The sequence below is a fragment of the Mchenga conophoros genome, linkage group LG8 (assembly GCF_057382185.1).
Source record: "Mchenga conophoros isolate Kocher_MC1m ecotype Shallow Benthic linkage group LG8, M_conophoros_male_GT1.1, whole genome shotgun sequence".
Classification (NCBI taxonomy): Eukaryota; Metazoa; Chordata; class Actinopteri; order Cichliformes; family Cichlidae; genus Mchenga; species Mchenga conophoros.
This window is the reverse complement of record NC_140533.1, coordinates 9682889-9704974: the sequence shown is the minus strand read 5'-3', so window position 1 is coordinate 9704974 and position 22086 is coordinate 9682889. Positions and strand designations below refer to the sequence as shown.

The following is a 22086-nucleotide window of genomic DNA, read 5'->3' as shown; positions in this document are numbered from 1 at the left end:
TAAAAATCCACTGTTAACATGCCACTGTGAAGCAGTGAACATTATGTAAATTACTGGCCAAAGTAGGAATGTCATGATACCAGAAATTTAATAGTCAGTACAAATATCAGTCCTTTGTAAACATTTTAGCATGTAGAAAATAACTGATTTACAACGGCAGTGCTAACTGTCTCAATACATAAATAATAATAGGTAGTAACGTGTATTTCAGGACAACAATGCAAAGTACTTCCTTACATGATTCCTTAGCATGTAAGGATAGACTAAAATTCACAGAAGAGTTGCAGCTAGGGTTGCAAACTGACACTCTGGTGTGCCAGAAACACAGTGCACAGCTAGCTGGGCATAGTGTAAATATGCACTGTATGTTCATAATCAATACCTCATCTAAAACAATAAATGACAGAAATCACATGGGAAAAAAAAGAAAAATGATCAAACAAAATACTGTAAATACAGGTTTCAATTACTCAGTTTATTAAGCAGACCAAATGGCACCGTATTTTTATGACTCACATATTACTCCTCACATCAGTTGTGACTGGACACAAGCACTCATCTGATATAATTACGGTCAAATCATATTTGGTATTTGTAAGAGTGCCAACTGTTGGTCAGAAAGTGACGTTGCAGGTAAAATGGTAAATGGCCTGCATTTGTATAGCGCTTTTCTAGTCCATAGGACCCCAAAGCGCTTTACACTACATTCAGTCATTCACCCATCCACACACACACATTCACACACTGGCGATGGCAAGCTACATTGTAGCCACAGCTGCCCTGGGGCGCACTGACAGAGGCGAGGCTGCCGGACACAGGCGCCACCGGGCCCTCTGACCACCACCAGTAGGCAAACATGGGGTTATTATCTTGCCCAAGGATATTTGGCATGCAGCCAGGAGGCAGCCTGGGATCGAACCACCGACCTTCTGATTAGTGGCTGACCTGCTCTGCCACCTGAGCTACAGCCACCCCGTAACAATCAATAAACGGGACATTTTAGTTAATATAAGGGATGCACCAGTTTTGCTCATTATACTGCATGTCCCGGCTAAAACAGGACAATTGGCAACCCTAACTGCAGCCTTGGGGATGCCTGCGGTGCTAAATAAAATAAGTACTGTTTCCTTTTTTGAATGTTGGTATCGTAAGTATCAGTCCTCATGACATTACTGGGCCAAAGCACTTTGAAAGAAGAATGAGTTTCAGTAGTAGCATTACTAATATCTAATAGTAATCATAGTAACCTCGTTTTATTTGACATGAACCAAAGGAAAGGTTCCACATCAGTTTGTAGCTGATGGCTGCTAGTGGACTATCCTGGCTTAAAAAAAAACTTCTAATGTATTTACATCCCTGTACTTGTTTGACTTGAAGTCGCTAATGTTAGTTGCTAGTGCTAGAGGCTTGTTGACCTAGGAGCTACTCACTGGGCTAGTTGGTAAACTAATGTAGCTGCTGAGCTAAAAGCTAACACAACTGTAATCTAAGAACATGCTAGAAGTAGTCAGTCACATTAGCTTTCTGTGCTTTAATTTTTAAGCTAGCTGACTTAGCTATCATTTAGTCAGCTTGTTTCTGGGGCTTTGAACGGTAAGTTTGGTCAAAAGGCACATTTGTACAACTAATTGGTCTTGAAAAGCACAAAGCATATAGCTAATAAGCTACAACAGCTTTCTACATTTTAGACTCTTGATTGTAACTCAGGGGTGTAGTGTACTGGACAGATAAATATAATTATTGGTAAATAGCACAAAAAATATGTTTTTTAAAGTGATCTACAGTATATGGCCTTTTTTTTTTTTAACAATTTCCTTTTAACCAGCTTCAATTTTCATGATATCGTAACTGGATATGTAGCCAATCCATCAGGTATTCCTTGATATACATACAATTATTCCGTGACAGTGAAATAACATGATGCATTCTCTCAGTTACATAAGTTATCATCAGAGAAGTCATGATGGACAATAATGGGTATATTGTACTGCACAAAGTCATCCATGATGATGAGCCCTTGCAATTTGACTCAGCGCTTCCATAACCACACTGAATTGCAGTGATTGTGTATAAAGTGCACTTTTACAGCAAAATGGCCTTTTTTCCTTCATTGTAGTTGATAGTTGTAGAAGTGACCACAGACCAGCTCCACCCAAACCAAGGAACGTCTGAATCACTCTGAATAGAAGGTCCAAATTGGCACAGTGGGTAGTTGTGCTTGATACGCACACACACACACATGCACACACACACAAATCAAAAATCAGTTGTGAGTCAGGCGTGAATCATCGCCCTGCGTATGTTCCATTGAGTCCAAGATCCAGGCAGCTTATGTGTTGAACAGTGGTCCTCTTTTATGGGAGCAGTGGCAGGTTGAGGAGCGATGGAAAGGCAAGAGGGACGGGATGTGGTGCGAAAAAGGAGAGGTGTTAAAAAGGACAGGGAAGGTGAGTTACACAACTGCAATACAACTGCAATTTGTTAGTTGTAGCGATGATCCCAGTCAGGGTAAGACTGATTTGTTTACACCGCTGATGCTGCCCACATGAGACACTTCACCATGTCGAAATATCCAGCTGATCTGTGCAGGGGTTGTGCTATCACATTTGTGTAGTCAAGGCAACACTGGACAACCAAAACATCAAAGAATAGTGACAGCTAAGGAAAGCATAGCTTAGGATTCAAAAGAAAACTAGAGATCTACAAAGTAAAATGATATAAGAGAGATTCAAGTTATGCTTCTTCTGCTAAATATTAACTGGTTAGAGAAAAAGCCAGCTGCAGAAGAGTCTCTTGTTCAAAACAATAACAGATAACCCTATGCTTTGCAGTGCTTCAAATTGACTTCTCATGAAAAATGAAAATTATTTTACATGTAAAAGATTATATGCAGCCAATTAAAGTTTAGCTGTAATTCAAAAATTAGTTACCGTGCCAGTTTGATAACAAAACTGTCCTTTAAATGCATGTGCGCTGGGTGCTCTTTGATTCAAAAGACGAGAAGAATTAGAGCGAGTCAAAGTACGAGAAATGGAGGGTGTCGGGCAGAGGAGTGAAAATAAAGAGCCAGGGGAGACGGGAACTGTTAGCAGTGAAAAAGAAAGAAAGCCAATCTAGAGGAGAGAGGTAAATCATAAAGAGAGGTGAGTCTGCTGATATTAAAGCTTTTTAAAATATGTTATAATTACTTTAAAATGATTCAAAATGAACTCAACAGCAGAATGTGGAGAAATAAAGAGTCTGACCAAATTTCAAAGTTGTCTTGCATAACGTTGCAGAAATATTGACCCATAACAAGCAGCTAGTCCCAACCAGACCCTTGTAATCTGTCTTCGTAGCTTAAGAGGTGATAATGAGTCCATGGGTAGCACTACCTACACTGCATATGATGAGCTTGTGTTATTAATGGCAGCCAAAGGAGACGGCTCTTTGCAAAAAAGGTATTTATTTTTATGTTTAACTAGCAACGCTGCCTCTATCCTCCTCAGTAAGTTGTGGGTCGGTACTGACAGACTGAATGCATCTGATTCCTTCTTTTGCAAGAGCAACTGTCTAAACAGAGATGTGGAAAAAGAGTGTTCCATGTATGAAAACATGAAATAAAGGAAAACGTCACTTCATATTAAAATGGAAAATGGGAAAATGTTACTTAGTCAGTGGCTCTGGCTCTACTGAGCCCTCAGATTCACTCCCCATCCCTAAACTGGTTATCTTTCCTCATGAGTCATGTGTCAATGTGACCATATAAATAAATCCCAATTAGAGGCACTCTCCATGACTTCAAGAGTCTTTTGAAAGAAAACCATCTAGAGCAATACGTGAATTCGTGCCAATCTTTAGTGTTTTGGAAAAAACTGAAGTCATAGGTGATTACAGTCACCTGACCAGAAGGCTTACCTTACTTTACTCTACAATAGTGGAGCATACCACTACAAAAGCATTCTAGTAATAAGCTGCTCTCCCTTGTGGGTTGCTGTTAATAGACTGTATATTATTATCTTACATATTACACCTTTAAACATGCCCTGAGCAGCAGCCCAAACACTAGCACCACGATGCAGTACTCTGTATCTGCCGCCAGTGTTTTCCAAATATCTGCACAAACATTCAGAATAAAGGAGCAAGCTAACAATGAAAAGCTGGATTAAACAAAAAGGGTAATATGACACCACTCTTTGTTGAAACCAGGGAACATGAATAATGCTTGGTCACTGGCAAAAAGGCTAAATTGCACAATCATAATGAAAGCCACACACTGAAGCAAATTTCAAACCATATTCAGCAAATTTCAAACTGAATCCAACCAAGTTAAAGTCACAGCTGCACTAGCAAATTATTCTTGCAGTTTAGGCAGCATTTGTGTGCTCTCTAAAACCTTCTTATTAAAGAATGCAGACAGGACAGCATTAGACACAGAGTGGAAAAAAGATACCACTTTAAGGTAATATATTACTGAATATATATTACTGATATATATTAAAGAGGTTTCCACAGCAAGCCTGGACCCAGTTTGCATAAAAAAATAGTGGGCCACACCACGTCTGTCAGAATCAACAGGCTTTTCAGGGTGTCAAAACAGGCTGTAATGTGCAATAAAAATGATATGAGCCATGTTCGTTAAGCTCAATGTATAGGCTGAAGGTAAAGATGTGGGACAATAAAAAAGAATAAAAATTGATTTTCTTCCCCTTCCATGCCTCAGTGCCATCGATTCCATGTATACGTGTGTGTGTGTGTGTGTGTGTGTGTGTCTGAGGTATGTGGGGGGGCAAAGAACACACACCAGCAGGGAGGATGTCAGCAGAATTGATTGCTCTAAATAATACATGATCATCAAATAGCCTTTCACTAGTTTGCCCCAGGTTTATTTATCTGTGCCAAACCTTTTTGTAAGTGTGTAAAAATAATGTATCCTTTAGCGTCTGATGAAAACACACCTCAGTGTAGAGTCACGCTCCTTTATGTCTACAGAAGTTTTATTTAAATGTCAGTGCAATAACTACAAAAATGACATTATTTAACCGCTGATGTCATACCAGGAAAATCTGAGTACCTCGGTAGCTATAAAGCTGCCACACACTCCCTTTTAAAACCCATCTTTGACTTGAGCTCAGGTTACACACATTTATTGAGGAGCATTCAGTCAGCCAGTCAGTCCCATGTGGTCCTATTATCTGAGCTCAAAAGCCTCAGCTATTCTGCTGGGTTGTACCTCTGCACAATAAGTCTATTCCAAGGACCTCTGAAATTGAAGGGGGGGTATCCCTGTCACCCGAGGCTATGCATGGTGTGGGTCTGTGTGGGTGTGTGTGTGTTTTTCCCCTTAGTTTTTGTGTCTGCTGCCTCTCTGCAGTCCCATTCCCTTTTATGTGGAGCAGCCTGGGTTAAAAGGCTGTCATGACTAAAGCCCCTGGTAGAGCACTATGTGCATTCAGGATAAAAAAAGAGGGACAACATACACCTACTAGAACACAAACAATAAGACAAATGGTAAATAAATCAAAACAAACAATATCCTTTGCTTTCAGCTGCTTGTGTATAAGCCTAAAAAATATGCTGTGTGTTGTGTATGTGTCATCAGCCAGGTCAAAGAGCATGGTGATGAGCGAGGTGTCGCGAGGATCGTGCCGCCCAGCCTCCCCGAGCCTCCACGAGGGGGCTCTGAAGGCGGGGTGGCTGAAGAAGCAGCGCAGCATCATGAAGAACTGGCAGCTGCGCTGGTTCGTGCTGCGCTCGGACCAGCTCTACTTCTACAAAGACGAGGAAGAAACCAAACCGCAGGTAATATTTCAGCCACGTTCACACACAACGGAAAACAGTCAGAGGGTGGCGAAATTAAAAGCTGGAGCACTGCTCTTTGGCCGGCGTGATTATATTTACATAATGAGGTGCAGCTTCCTTTTGGAGGACGGGACAGCTGAGTCATGCAGCTCAAACATATGGAGTTTAATGTGCAGCTGAATACATGAGAAACCTTCATGTAAATGATTTGATCTGAAGCTTTTGTTCAGTCTGAGTGTCTGAGTGACGGAAGGGGAAAAAACTAATTTAGGTCTTTCAAATCAAAGCATGAGCAGCTCACGCGGCAGAGCAAATTGCCCATTAATTAAAGAAACTCTTGTTGATCCCTAAGTACTCTCGAGCAAGCCCTGTTTTCCTCTGACGTCATCTCTGTAAACGACTTTGTTCCCAAACATTTTTTCTGTATCATTGGAACTGATTGCAGTTTTGCCAAACAGCACTTTGAGCCATTACCTCAAGAAAAAATTATCCTAATTCCCATCTGTGAGAAATCTGCTTGTTTTAAGTCACTCTACAGTTGAGCACTGGACTTAAACCCACCTTAAACATTCATTCATTCCATTTATTGGCTACTTGGGGGCAATAGAGAGGTTTATGAAGTAAACAGGCTACTTAGTTTTAATGTTACTCTTTCTGGGTCACAAAATAAACTTTTAAGATATTTTCAGGCAAGAATGTAGCTGTGTAAATTTCAAATAACTGCTCGATTTATGAAGACATCACATATATAAGTGCTCCAACGTTTTTGGAGATGTCTGTTACCCACATATATGTGGGTAACATTATATGTGGCTCAGTATTTCATTTTCAGATTTTTAACATTTCTTTAGGGGTGGGAAAAATGCAACATATAACAACATATATCAATATCACTTCTTCTTGAGCACCTTATGCAGCTGCACTAGGCAGATACTGCCACTACAAATGATTACATTTGAATAAAGCAATAAATATAAAGCAATAAACTAACAGTAATAAATCAAAGACACACTGAAGATACGCAGAAAAAACATTTATCCCTATTTATCCCTAAAAACTTGAACAATGACTAATAAAAGTGCAGAGTGCAATAAGGCACATTCTTAAAGCTTATATTTATCCAATATTATTATTTATATTTGCTAAACACCTCATTTTTTTACATTTACATGTAAGTAAGTAACAAATTCCAATTCTGCCTCCTCATGGTTCTCATAGTTAAAAACATCAAGACTTGGAGCTAATTATGTACAATGAGTGACCGCTACCAACAGTAACACTGCGTGTGCTTTATTGCTGTCAGATGAAAACACTCAGCTGTAATGATAACTCACCACACTCAGCAGACGCTTCAGTGCATTAGTACAAACAGCAGGGCAGCGTGTGACGCCTGTCTTCCTACTGCATTAGTACATCATTGTAAAATTGTCTACAGAGTAAACCTCCAATCAATCCCATTGCTTCTTTGTTGAACTGTGGCAAACAGCTGACTCACATTTTCCCACTCTGCATTCCTACAAAACACAAACACACACACACTTATATCGAATACTTTTAGGTGGAGATTCAGTGAAGCTAATAGGTTTAGTTGTAGATGCAACAAGGAGTGATGTAATCCAACAATAAAAGACAGAAGGTTCATGATTGACTGATGCCCACACACACACACACACACACACACACACACACACACACACACACACAATGACGTGTTCCCCACTTCTCTGTCTCCAATTTTGAGGAGAAAAAATGACAGTCTTTAATCAGAGCTTGCCAATACTCATCCAGCTCATATTGATTCGCAACTTCCAAGGGATTCAAGTCACATGTGCTGAGTGTGGCTGACTGCACACGCGCACACACACAACACACACACACACCATCACAAACCCACTCATGCATGCACACCCTCTGAGTTGTGTGAGAAACTGTGATTCTGGCCTTTTTTTTTAACCCTCTCATCTCTTAATCAATAGGAAACCCGAGGCCGGGAGTGTGGTCGGGGGTGGAGGTGTGGGTGGGGAGGGTGTTGCGAACAGAACATGACTGCCCCACTACCAAGATGAAAGGATGTGATAATTGGTAGCAGGGAAGGCAGCGCTGGATGAGGATCTATGGGGGTTTTCTTTTCATCGTGTGTGTTGGTCTGGGGGGGTGGAATACACTGCTGAACAAACAGAGTCCAGTTATCTGGCGGTACACAAAGGGCACCACCATCACACAACCATGACTCTGGTTGTAATACACAAAACCTTTGACAAAATAAACAAAAAAAGCTTAAAAACAGCTTAAACTTAAAGTTTATATTTGGTTTTGTTTTGATTTGATTCATGCCCAACCCCATCACTTACTGCTTTCATATGATTTTAGATTTTTTCAGCCTGACATTATGGTGCTCCGAAACCTTGGCAGCATCAGCATTGTACATGGCTTTCTGTTCCAGTAATTCTTTACTGCTCCTTCGTTTCTTGCTTTACGTCCACTTCTGGCACCGATTACTTTTAAGAGGCGTGCGTCTATAGACCTGGGCATGGCACGCGCCAAACAGGACGAGTCTGGGGTGCTTCAGGTCCAGATCTAGACACACGGTACCGATCAACAGCACTGCGTAATGTCCATGAGTAACAATGCGCTAGCTGTTCATGTTGCACTGTTGCCAACGTGAGATAAAAGTGTGAACAAACCTCGAGAGGCCAGGCTAGAATAATAACTGACTGGCATTCGTGTACAAACGAGGTTAAAGTAGGCGTGGCCGCATCTGTTTGCAGCTGCTTTGAAGCTCTTACATGTGCGCACAGTTCCCGTATCATTGGTTAAAATGCAGGGAAGGACAAACAGTGCTATCTAGCCTACTTTTCTGCGTGATTTGTGTTCTCGGGTTACGTGTTGCCTTTTCTTAGTCATTCATCCCCAGCCAGCTACTTGTGTTATTCTGAGCACATAGCACCCTTGGGACACCCATCCTGCCCTGCCCCTGTGCTCTATCCATCCACAGCTTCCACCCCTTTCCATTTGTTGCCATGGCGACTAATGCTGGCGACAGCCCGGCCCTCAGGCTGAGGCTGTTTGGCAGACTCTTCTGCCTGTTTGATGGAGGATGCCAGTGTGGAGATTAACGGGGCCGACCTACAGACGCTGGCATCTCTTCACAGCTCACTTGGCCCTAAGTTCTCGGGGCTAAATGGGTATTGATCTGGATAATGTATTCTGATAATCTGTGTGGGTCCCTGTTCAATCACAGGAGTAGCTGCTTAAATTTTTAGAGGGGCTAAGAGGTGAGTAATAAGGAGGGAGGAAACAGGAGGTGGGGGGGTGAGAGTAGGCAACTAAGTCAGACTCAAGCCCGTCATGCACACATTTTATTACGATGTAATGGCAAAAACAGGCAATCTTGCAGAATCCGAGTAACTCTGTGCGCTATTTTGTGGTTCATTTGGGGCTGCTTTTGGAATCAGTCACACCCAGTCCTCAGGTTTGCAGAGTCGGTTATTGACAAAGGACTGAAGATCTTTTCTTAGACATGGTCAATCACTCCAGATCAATCAGCCAGGGACGCCTCTTTGAGCAGGTCAGGGCATGGCACACTTGCCCAAGCACAATTTGCAGCAATCCCAAAAGAATCGGGCACTGTTGGTCCAGCATGCTTGGCCACACTTTGGATTGCCTAATGGGAGTACCCTCAGTCTTAATATCATTCCAAATGGCGTGCCAAATTTCAACTTAAAAAGATCATCAATGATGACTTAGACCTAACAGAGTTAAACCATAACCCTTGAAAACATGACACAGGTTTGGGTTTAGACCTCAGAGGGTTACGCAGGTACTAGCTGTACCTGTCTGTCAAATGATCTTAAAATTAGCCTGGAGTTTCCACCATATCCTGCCAGAATAACTGAGAGTTTAGTTAGGAATAGAGACCACAAGCAAACTATTTGGAAGCTGTGATAACACGTTGGCAGAGGTGACTGAAAACAGAGAACACCAATAATCAATGCAGAGCTCGAGAGAGGGTGTCACCACTGCAGGGAGTCAAGTGGGGCACAAAAACAGATTTTATCACAGGCTTGGACTCATTTGCATCCTAAACATTGGCCATAGATAAGGTTACCTGTTAAAATAAGATTTTCATAAACTACCAACTGACCGAGTGTTTCGTCACAGAAGCCAGGAAATTTACATCCATCACAGGTCATGTTGTAGGTCACGGTCACTCCAAACCACAAGTGTTTATCTCAGTGTGCCCAGCTCCTCATATTTGTCTTTCTTTCTTTCTTTCTTTCTTTAGCCAGTTTTCTGGAAAGTTACAGTAAAATATAAGTAAAAAGTCGAGAAACTAGTGAAAGTGGAGAAAAGACAAAGGAAATCGATGCTTCTGTGGTGGGAAACTATTTGAAAGCTTCTTCCTGTACGTTTCAGGGCTGTATACCACTGCAGGGATGCCTGGTCAATGAACTCACAGCTAATCCAGACGAACCAGGAAGGCACCTGTTTGAGATCGTACCAGGTGAGATCCCTTATTCTCTGCACCCTTATCACAAAAACCTGCAGGTTTCCCATTGTGCGTTTATCTCTGTGCTGACCGTCTGAGCCAAAATGTAATATCCTGTTTTATGGTGAGCGATGCAAATATCTGAAGTCACGTGACCACAGATTAGATACAGGAAGCAGCAAGGAATTCCCATCAGTTGCTAGTTTGCATGACATTAATTTCACTGAGCTTCCTTTTGTATTAAAAAAGAACCTGTAAAATAATTTTACTCTCTCCTAGCTGTTATAGTTAGCATTAAATTTGCTATTCACCATCTCATATCGCCTCACATACCTACTCGTATGCATTGTGCCTGGACTCTATTTATTCTTTAGTTCCTACTCTGTTTGCTAACACTAGAGAGCGCTGTTGTCCACAGTGTCTGCCTCCTTGTCTTGCGTCTCTTGACCTCAGTGCTGGCAGTTCCAGTGTTGTATTTCTAGCTTGTGGCGTGTGAGCATGAAAGTCAATTACTGTGTGAGCGTAACATAAAATAAGACAGAGAACAGCCTCGCCCTCCATCATGCTGTTGCTCTGAGACCGTAGATTTCAGGACTGTTAGTGAGCCGTCATGCTTCAAACACAGAAGCACTGCCTGTGGCCAACTGGTCTAGCTAGATTGACCTCACATGGCTTTCCAAGGTTTCACTCAATCAATACAACACATTTTATTGTCATGAAGGTGAAGTTTGTCATAATACTTAACCTTTTGTGTAACAGATTAAAATAATACCATCTCTGAGCAGCAGTTTAAAGTGTATATTAAGACATATCTAAGAAGATATGAGTATAAAAATGGGCCACAACTAAACAGCCACAGAGCTACAGGTATAATCTCTAAATCGGGTTGTCTAATCCAGCGGTCTCCAACCTTTTTTGCGTCACGGACCGGTTTATGCCCGACAATATTTTCACGGACCGGCCTTTAAGGTGTCGCGGATAAATACAACAAAATAAAACTAGTACCGGTACCGAAAAAAAGAAGATTTATTCATAACACATGACCCAAAGACCCAGGAAAATCGAGTTAACGAAAAAACGATAACAAAATAACGCTAAAAACCGATAAAAACCCTGAAAACCATACATTTTACACCTGAGCCTCAACTCTCGCGGCCCGGTACCAAACGACTCACGGACCGGTACCGGTCCAAGGCCCGGGGGTTGGGGACCGCTGATCTAATCCATACTGCAAATGACCTCTGTAATAGTTTGACTGTTTATTACACATTCTGTGGTGTTTGCTTGGAGATCCTTTCTTCTGTTTAGACTGGCCGACAGGCTTGTGAGTGTCTATGTGGTTTGTTTAAGGCCAGTCAATATCGCAGACGGGTGTGAACCCCAGAAAAGTCTTAAGAACCCCGACATGTGAGTGAACTGTAAGAAGCACAGAAGGCAGGAGAAGAGTGTAAAGAAAGAGGAGAGGAGGAGGTCAGTCAAAGGAGACAAATATAATTTAGAAGGATGCAGGAACCACAAGACTCCAAAGAAATTCAGTTCATGTTAGGTGTGTACATGCTGAGTGTGGAAGTTAGTCACATCCACAGTCCACATCCTGCCGGATTCTAACTGTAATAAAAGCTTATCGGGATCAGTCTGTATAAGTTATGTTTTCCCTCCTGTCCATAATTTATGACGACTCCATCTGCTGTTTACATCACGTTAGATTTGTTGTCTGCTCAGCGCAGAAGCACGTGTTAGCATGCCCTTTCTTCCTCCAGCCTGTAATCGGCTTAGTGTGATGAAGGTTTACACGCTCCCGTTAGTATGAAATGAATAGGCTTGGAGATTTGAGTCTGTACCTTGTGTTAAAATGATGCTTCCTCTCATTTCTAAAGCAATCATTAATGTGTCTGGCCATGTGTGCAGCCAATTTCACAGAGCGGTCCCTCTTGAAACATACAATAATGAGCTCACTGAACAGTGATTCGCCACTATAACATATACAGTGGAGTGCCGTGTTGCTATGTTGTAGTCTCTGTTATACAATAAACAGGATTTTTGTCTTTTGTAAAATTTACATTTGCATACGTTTACATAGAGCAGAGACCTAAAAATGTTAATCTGTTAGTTAATTAGGTGGCAGCTAATTTTTTTAAGGGTATTTTTATTGTGCGTTTCCTAATTTTCAGTCATATTCTATATAAATGGGCTAGTATAGCACTTTCCTACTCACTCTGAGCACTGAAAATGCTTTCCATAATTTTGCCATAATTTCCTTAGGGATTATTAAAGTATTCTGATTCTAAGCAATTACACACACACATATATATGTGTATATATATGTAAGATGCTCACATCAGCCACACAGATCTGGTTGTGAGCGCAACAGCCTCACCCACCTGGAGTTCAAATGTTCTTTTAGTGAGGGACAGCCAATCAGAAGAAACCTGGATTCAAAGGGGTGGGGTGGCCTCATGGGGGATTTATGTTCCCACGTTGATAGTTGGGCCTGTAAAGCATAGGATCAGGACCTTTAACCTTCAGAAGTCTAAAGCCTTGATTTTCCTCCACTGCAGACAGCTGGAGACCTGATTGCAGAGTAGTCATTTCTGTTATATTTCTTTGAAGTCCACCACCCGGGGAGCATGTGTAGTTTGTCCATTGTAACGGAAATTCTCCGCAGACAAGTCTATGTGGTCACAAAAACCAAGGAAGCATGTGGTCCGCACGGACCCTCATCGCCCAATGACAAAATTTACATAACTCAGACCCTCTAATGGACTTGCAAATATAGAAAGTATAATCATCAAAGAAAACCCTAACGCTAGCCCTACCTCTAATTCCAGGCAGGCAGATTTTTTTGTTGAGCTGGAAATCAGGGAACAAAGAAAACCTCAGAATATGAGGTTAGAGTATGGGTAGGGCTAGCATCAACACCTATGATGATTTACAGTTCAGAGGGTTAAATGGGAAGGGTTAACAAGCTTGTTTCAGGTAGAAGATGACCTGAGGGGCTGCATTATTGCCCAATATGTAATAAAGATGAACTGAATCAAACATATTTTATGGTCAAATTATTGTCAGTATCCATAGTTTTTTTTCAGTTTTTATGATTTGTACACAAACAGATTTGAGAAAAAGACAAACAGATTGCAGCCCAAATTCACTCTCCCGTTTAAAATGGTTAAATAGTGCATGGATCTCTATGTTCCCTCACATTAGGTTCACCTTTTATTTCTGGCTGGAAAATGAATCATTTGTATGTAAAGGTTTAAAAGTGAACCATTTTGAACTACATCTGTTTGCAACAGGCAGTCATGAGCAGCAGTGCAACCCACACGCACTGCAGCTGTTTGGGACTTCTGCACTGGTAACCCCTCGATATGAGGTCAGACCAGAAATGAAGGTGGGGACTTTTCTATCAGTGCTGATAAATCAGCGCCTGGTTTTCCTTCACTTTCAGCACTCTTTTGTCTGCTGTAATAGTAGCCTTGTCTTTCAAGGGAGCCCAGAGACCTTGGCTTTTCATCTGGGTCATGTCATTGACTGATAGACTCTGCTCTGGCAAGATTACGTTTGTGTGTGTGTGTGTGTGTGTCTGGCTGCAGAGTAAATCTACTGGTCATTCTTTTTTGTGGTGCTAAGTAGCCAACCGTATTGGAAAAGGTAGACGCAAGGCAGACACTAGCAACACAATAACCCCCATGCAAGCAAGCAAGTGCTGCTGAATGGTTTTCAGTGTTTGACAAATGTGAAACATCAAAGTCATAACCAGCCTGCATTTATCCTGCATCTCTGCAGACAGCCCTCTCTTAAATATCACTTGAGTGGAAGCAGAAAAAACACCAAATTCCTTTTGGCATTTGTCTGAAATAACATGAGTAGTTCTGCATGCCTGCAATTAAAAACTGGGCTTCTATTATGTTTTTTTGTTTTTTTTTTAAATCAGTGTGTACTCGAGACAAAGCTAGCAGCGCACCCAAACAAAGCCGATTCAACAGTCATGTGCCTGAGTCTGAATTGAGCTTGTCTTAAAGCCTACAGGCATGAGGGAAATAAGCAAATAAGTAGATATCTTAAATTATTCTTTTTTAACTTAACGGCTGGCTCGGGGATATTAACCCTTTATTCTGGCGGTGCGGCGCAATGATAAGCCACCTGGACAAGAGCACATGCAATTGCGGTGTGCAAATGTGATAGCTTCTGCTGTGGACTAGTTGCTCACACAGTACATCACCCATGGATGAATAATACACACAGACACACACACATAGGATTTTTGTGTGTTTGAAAAGCCATTTTGCCTCATATGGCAACCCTAAATGTCTGACTGCAAGTAAAGAACCAGTTCTCTTTACACTTTGACCTTTGTAACATTAACACAGCTACATGTTGGGTCCCATGTTGATTCTCTCTGACTTTAAATGAGTCAGATGCATGCAAGATGCATCACATTAACAGTATTTTATAGCAGCGGGTATGAAAAATATGCTTGTGTTTTCTTTTTTGCTTCTTTTCTGTCAACAGAATACATGGTCACATAGTGGCTGGTTAAATTGCTCAAGAGACATTTTACAAGACAGAACAACACATCTTCCTAAAGTTTTCTGAAATTGCAACCAGCTTCAGAAATGTCTAGAATAGTTTGTAAAAGGGATATGTATCAGTAACATGTTTTTTGTTCTGTCTCATTTAAGGAAGAATCTGTCTCACAGAGCCTGATAGGAACTGCCCCGTTTCTCTTTGTATATGTGTGTGTCTGTGTGTGTGTGTGTACGGGTTTGTTTGACAAAGACTGGAGGACAGCCCATCTCCCAGATACTGCACACTCAGAAAGAGAGAGAGAGAGACTTGTTACACTCCTCCTCAGGGATTTGCTTCTCCCCAGGGGGGCTGAGGGAACGGACCTGCTGCCCACACTGCTGAATGTGAGAGACAGGAAGAGAGGAGTGAATGGAAGGGCAGAATAAACGAGTGAGGAGTAAGAGGCTGGGGTCATTTGACGGGGTTTAGTTTCCGCTGGCATCGAGCATGCCTCGCTGGCAGGTTCTGGCCATCGGTGCTACCTGCGTACTGATCTGCTTCCAAACGGACTCGGTGGTGGCGGAGGAGCCACTCCTTCGAGCTCTAGCTTTAGGCCGGAGGCAGCGCCTGCCCCAGCCCACGCCGCTCACTCAGCCATGGGGCCGGTCTGCTGTAAACCGGACAGACTGAAGAAACAACATCTCCAAGGTAACGGGAAACAGATGCTGGAGATTTTTTACAAGTGTAGTAGACAGTGAGGTGGAGCGGCCGAGCAGCTTTGAGACTGTCAGATTTACAGCATGTTTAGAACTTTTATTTATGGAGCTTTTTTTTCACAGATTTAACATGACCGCCCTGTCCTCCTGCCCCACAAAGAACACTTTTAACGGATGGTGTTTTTTTAAAATTTCTATGCCTCAACAAGAGCAATTATATGAAAAGCTTTGCTGCAAAATGTGAATACAAAAGAGAATGACATGCTGACTACTTTGCAGAAAAGCACTGAGCTGGCTAATTCCTGTCTAACAACTTTTCTTTTAGTTTAATCCACTCATATTTTCACACTGCAGTATACTGACTTGTTGAACTTCTTCCCTTCTGTTTTAGGTAAAGTGGTTTTATACCCTTATGAGCAAATTAATGTCTCTTGGCAGTTACTTGCATGACTGAGAGGTCACTTGCACACAGCTACTAGTAAATTACAGCTGTTCCTGTGCTGTAATGCATGTTTGGAGAATACAATAGTTCTACTTTGTGGTAACAAGGGTATCTGTGTCTTTGGTTATGGTTAGCACTGCTACAGTCTGTAATAGATTGTCAAACTATAGATATCTGTAGATAGAAAGCCTATGGCATTTGACCCACTCATTTTGGACTACACATTTTGAAGGTTTGATGTTAGTGTTTTGGTTGCTGGCACGTGGATTTCATGGAACCAGAAGCTTATATGGAAGAAAAAGTGGAGTGCTAAGTCCAGGTAGCTTTGTGGAAAAGTTATTGCATTCAACCCCCTGTAAAGTTCTTATGAAGCAGGAAACCACCCATAGGCTGTAAACATTCTTGTTAATGCTCAAAAGTTAGGCGTTCTAACGAGACCGTCTGTTGGGAGTTACTTGCTTTCTGGTGCCTCAAGTGGCCACTAGAGGACGTGCAGTCTTTCAGGAACTTCATTTTTAAGTTTCAGAGGCTGCCACTTGGTCATACCACTATTTGATCTCGTAGCCATCACTCACTGTATAGTTGGTACAACATATCAGGAAGCAGAACCTGTTGTGTAATCTATTTTTATTGTTTTTATTGTTTCCCTTTCTTGGTCACTCATTCATTTGGAGCCTATCCCAGGTCAAGAAGCAGGGTACACCCTGGACAGGTCGCCAGTCTGTCACAGGGCTGACACATAGACACAGTTACCAATTAACCTAACCCCACTAACTTCATGTCTTTGGGAGGAAGCCGGAGTACCCGGAAAGACCCCATGCACACAGCTCCATATGTCCATTCCTGGAGTAGAGTAACTTCAGAGTAACTATAGTAACTAACAGAGTAACTTTATATGATTTCCCTTAAAAAAAAAAACTTGACCTGCTTATCTTACACCAACCCTTTATGCAGTTCCTTAGTTCATCCACTATCTGAAACAAGCTGCTCATGCTCTTTAACCGCTCCCTCTCAAAAACCCACATTCTTCTGATTGTCCAGTTTCTGGAAGCTTACTGAGGGGCAGTATCCAGATTTATAAGCTTTACTTTTTATATTTTGCAGGTATGTTGCGGCTGAATCAGATGATGACACAAGTATATTACCTGTATTTCTTATTATTTGAAAACCTTTAATGCAAACATACTGAAACGTCTTTTGCTTGTTTGCTGTAACAAATAATAGTGTTACTTTTCCTGTCAATTAATTACATTTCAAACGATTTTTAATTGTTCAATTTTGTTTAATAAGAAAACAGACAGCCAGTCCACAGGATAAAAATATAAGTGACATAAACAGGGCTGCACATAAGTGGTCCGCAGGTGCGCATTCGCTCTCTACATAAAACACGTGCACTAGATAAGACGTTGCAACGCACGTTTGCGTACATAAGATTTTCTGGAGGAGGACAGACCTTTGTTTAGAACTCCTAAAGATGTCGAAGAAGCAAGCTCCTTTAAGTAATTACTTTGGTGTTCCTCCACCTCCAAAGAAATGTCAGAAGAGTCCGAACCGCAAAAGAAGCGCGTATTCTCGGAAAAGTGGTTAGAGGAGGTGAGCTGGCTTCAAACAAATGATGAACGCACAAAGATGTGGTGCAGAATATGCTGTCTTTTGTGTTCACTTGTGTGCACCCCTGGACATAAATATACTTATGATGAGAAAGTAATGCACTACCTCAACTGAGTGCAGGTATCTCAACCTATTGTGACAGTTTACTAAGTTCTAACAGTAACTTCAGCTAGGAGAGCTCTTGTTTATACTCCTGTCCTCCTCCACTCATCCTTTCCACTCCTTATCGTTTATTCCACAGTGTCTATGAGCTTTGTGACATTTAAATACTGAAGCAGGATTTCTCCAGGGCGTATCTTCAATGAAATATACACAGGCACTCCTAACTCCTAACACTGCAGCTTTACGCATGTGCTCTGCAAACATTTATCCTCTTTGCAGGCTCAAATGTCAACCTCTGTCTCATGCCTGTGTGGAGCAACCAAAATCAAATTCATTGCAGGGAGCTGAAGAGGAAAACCCAGTCAGACGACTGTCTGCAGTAAACATTATCTTAACTGGCTGCAAATAGGATCTTTGTGTCGCTGGTCAATCCAGGCTTGGATGTTCCGATTTAAGTGGCTCTGTGTGTGTAGAGGAGATCTGGTAGCACTTTAATGTCCAAATCTCTTCTCTACATTTTTATCACCCCTCTTCTCCTGTGGACTTATTTACGACTCATGCTTCTATGACACTACAGATATTGCTCATTAATACAAGCAAGCTTGACAGTGAGTCTATTTCCTCACAGTATTCCCAGACAGTGGAGCATTTGTGATGACACGCCGCTGTGTATTGTTGATCATGGTAGTGTGAGTTTGAAAAGCTGGGTGACAATGGCACTTGGCTTTATAGCACCACTGTTTATATTTGGTTTCCCTTCTCACAACTAAATGACTGTAACAACAGTGACTGTGCAGCCACAGCCAATTGCCCACATCTAACCCTAATGCCCAAGTGCTGCTGAAGATCACATTTCACACATTTGAAAAACAAAAATAAGATGTTTGGTATTCTTATATCAACCTGGCGTCGCTCACTGTGACTCACACCGAGTTTACAGTACGATGTGATTTTCTTCCCCACATGTTTTCAGGCAGCTATGAGCTTTGCTAATGTTTTAGATCCCTCACTTCTTCTCTGGACCACAGTGTGGGTCACAGTGCAAAAGTACAAGCACCCAATAGGACAACTCTGCCATCTAGTGGTAAGAAACCCACATTTCTAAAGCACAGTGATTTTTCAACCTGGTTTATCCAAACGAAACAAGTTTAATACACAAAATTTAAAAATGGACATTTGCTGCTGTCAGAAATATTATAAAATATCTTTGATAAAATAAGATAATTTTCACTTTGAATTCACTAATGTCCCATCTAAATGTCTCATCTAGGGAGGGAAAAGAAAATCTGCTACCTTGTTCATCTTCAAATAACATTTTTTAAACCTTTAAACGATGTTGATATTTGAGCCTAAATTAAGACCTTCAATTTAAATTTAAAAAAGGAGTTTTCAAGAGATTGAGGGGTTATTTCAAAATGTGATTATGTTATTTATTTTTTTAATTGTTTAGAAGTTGGATGTGTGTGTGTGTGTGTGTGTGTGTGTGTGGGGGGGGGGGGGGGGTATCTTCAAGTGTCATTGTCTGTAAAATGTTCAGTTTGATGAATAAACTATACATTTAGATATCAACACCCTACCAGCAAAACTGTGGTTTCTCCAGTCCTTCAAATCAGCTCTTGTTCGTTGTTGTTACATCATGAGGCCATATATGGGCTCAAAATGTGGTCATAAATATTTTGTACTTGTAAAAAAGATTTGTATGTGTAAAAAGAATTTGTGTGTGCGTAAAAAAGATTTGTGTGTGCGTAAAAAAGATTTGTGTGTGCGTAAAAAAGATTTGTATGTGTAAAAAAGATTTGTGTGTGGACTTAGAAAAAAAAAACCCTGCAAGTTACAAGTACGGATTTTTGACCCTATTTTTCTTCCCTTCATCTGATTGGTCAATGTCATGTCAATCACAAATGTAACAATCCAATCAGAGAACAGATGGGTTTGGCTGTCGAGGGGCGCTTTTTTTGAACTGCAGGTCTTTGAAGGGAATAAATGCCCTTTTACATGCCAACCCAGCGTTTTCCTTCATCACCACGAAGGAAAACAGTCTGTGGTCGTCCGAGTTTGGTGATTTTTATGTCACAGGTCTACGTGTTTAATACAGGGACTTCCACAGCCTTTTCAACAGCGCTGCGGACCGCGGGGTGGGGGCGGGCAGTGTTTTGGAAAGGACAGTCTTCATTACAAAGCTTTCTTCGTTATGAATTAGCATACATGTTTTTATTGAACATTTGAAGAACTAGCAAAAAAAACAAACTCTTGTAGAGGACATAAAGTCAGAGATAGAAAAGGCAAGGAGCAGGTGCATCTAGTACAGGTAGAGCTGCTGCAAAAACCCATAGAGCCCAGCAGCCAGCGAAACAAATTCTGGATCCTTTGCTTTTAGTTAGCAGTTAGCATTAGCAGCGTATCCTGCATCCGATGTGAAAGGACTTTTATGCTGCGCACTGTGACTCACAGCAATGGTCCTGGGTCAGCCCTGACTTTGTGTTAAACTAATCCTAAAGTAATAATGGTATTTCTAACCACTGATATACCACAACTTTTTCCTTTCAACAGCTACTGAAAGTTAGGGGACCTAGCTGCTATCGGATATTTATATAGCAATCCTCCAGCTTCAAACGGTATCACCCTTCAAGGACCTGCAGTTCAAAAAAGCGCCCCTCCGACAGCCAAACCCATCTGTTCTCTGATTGGATTGTTACATTTGTGATTGACATGACATTAACCAATCAGATGAAGGGTAGAAAAATAGGGTCAAAAATCCGTACTTGTAACTTGCAGGGGTTTTTTTTCTAAGTCCACACACAAATCTTTTTTACACATACAAATCTTTTTTACGCACACACAAATCTTTTTTACGCACACACAAATTCTTTTTACACATACAAATCTTTTTTACGCACACACAAATCTTTTTTACACACACAAATCTTTTTTACAAGTACAAAATATTTATGACCACATTTTGAGCCCATAGCCATATTCACAGAGTCACAGTACCAAAACCTATAACTATATACCTTTTCTAGATTTTAAAATGCCCTTAAAAATGAAATAAATAAATAAATAAATAAAAAGTAAATATCCAGCTCTTAGTCCAAGAGCACCTTTGGGATGTTTAGGACATTCAATCGACTAGCAGAGGAATTATCTTTCATTTGTACTGTTATTCACACAACCATTACCGTTCTGTCTCTGAGATACCCCGAGCAACATTGATAGATACCCTTTTAGCCAAAGATGCTAGTCTCAAAAGCACTGTGTCAAGGATCTGCAATACACTAGCTCCCAAGTAGGCTTTGAATACAGTTCTAGAACAAGAAACTGTATCTCCACTTTTAAGATTAGGCTTGAAACTTTCCTTTTTTGCTAAAGCTTGTTGTTAGTGCTGGATCAGGAAACCCTGAATCCTCCCCAGGGCTCTAGACTAACTTTTTGACATGGGCGCACCGGTACGCCTAACTTTAAAAATTTAGGCGTACCAGCACAAAAGTTAGGCGCACTCAAATTTTTCAACCGCATCGCTTAACACCGCAGTTTTACTTGTGCACTTTCTTTGGGGGGGAAGTCCATACAGACAATATTCATTTCTAAATTATTAACTAACAAACTTGTGCTTAAAGTGCTTTGTCAATATTGTAGAAAATGTTAAACTTAATCATCTCGGCCTCCTCTGACGACCTGTTTGCTGCTGTCTGTTGCTGAAAGGCAGTAGGGAGAGGGGACACTTGGGCAGTGCATTTATTGCAGCATATAATGTGTTTCCTGGATACACTGTGCTTTTTCAGCATTCAAAGATTGATGGCACCGTGTCAGAGCACTGGCTATGAATTTCAGACAGATCAGGCCTTAACTTAACAAAATTTATTTTCATCTTTTTTTATTACCCACAGCTACATCCACTTCTCTCAGGCGTAGGCTGCTCACTAGGGCTGGGTATCATCACTGATTTCTATAATCCATTCGATTCCGGTTCTCAAAGTCCTGATTTGATTCAATTTAGCCTCAGACAGTCAGAAATAATATAATTCTGATCATTTATCAATACTGACACACATGAGACTTCATCAGAATTGTGAAAATCACAGCAGATGCCTTTGTGTGAAAGTAACTGAGAATAAAACACAGAAAAACATGGAGATTTTTCTGGTCTGGCTTTTGATAGCAGATAACCTTAAAAATATTCTGCAATATTCTGCAATTTTGCATAATTTTAAGAAGTTTAAATTTCTTCAGTATTGAAAGCAGAAATTAGACTTTCTTGTCCGAGGTCATTTAAGTGAAAAAAGAAAAAGACAGCGCTGTAAACAACGGTAGACTGGTGGGTAATAAGCAAATGAATAATGCAGAAAACAGGGATTTGAGACGGCAAACTGTTCTTGAAGTACAGAGAGAGAGAGCTGTGCATGAAGTGCGATTTTTATCCTGGTGGAAGCAAAACAGCA

General features: G+C 41.1%; 1 protein-coding gene across 5 annotated transcripts in view; it reads left to right on the top strand.

Moving 5' to 3' along the window:
• arhgap22b (Rho GTPase activating protein 22b) overlaps window positions 1-22086 on the top strand; it is a 50586-nt gene that overhangs the window by 5785 nt on the left and 22715 nt on the right. The window contains exons 1-4 of one of the 5 annotated variants that reach the window (XM_085283930.1): window positions 2116-2204; window positions 2367-2447; window positions 5582-5781; window positions 10198-10285. In XM_085283930.1, coding sequence (XP_085140056.1) covers window positions 2384-2447; window positions 5582-5781; window positions 10198-10285 — 352 coding nt within the window. In that variant the 5' untranslated portion in view covers window positions 2116-2204; window positions 2367-2383. Of the gene's footprint in view, window positions 1-2115; window positions 2205-2351; window positions 2448-5581; window positions 5782-8913; window positions 9057-10197; window positions 10286-15154; window positions 15485-22086 lie in introns of those variants that run through there. The other 4 variants (XM_085283929.1, XM_085283931.1, XM_085283934.1 and 1 more) reach the window with 4 other exon arrangements.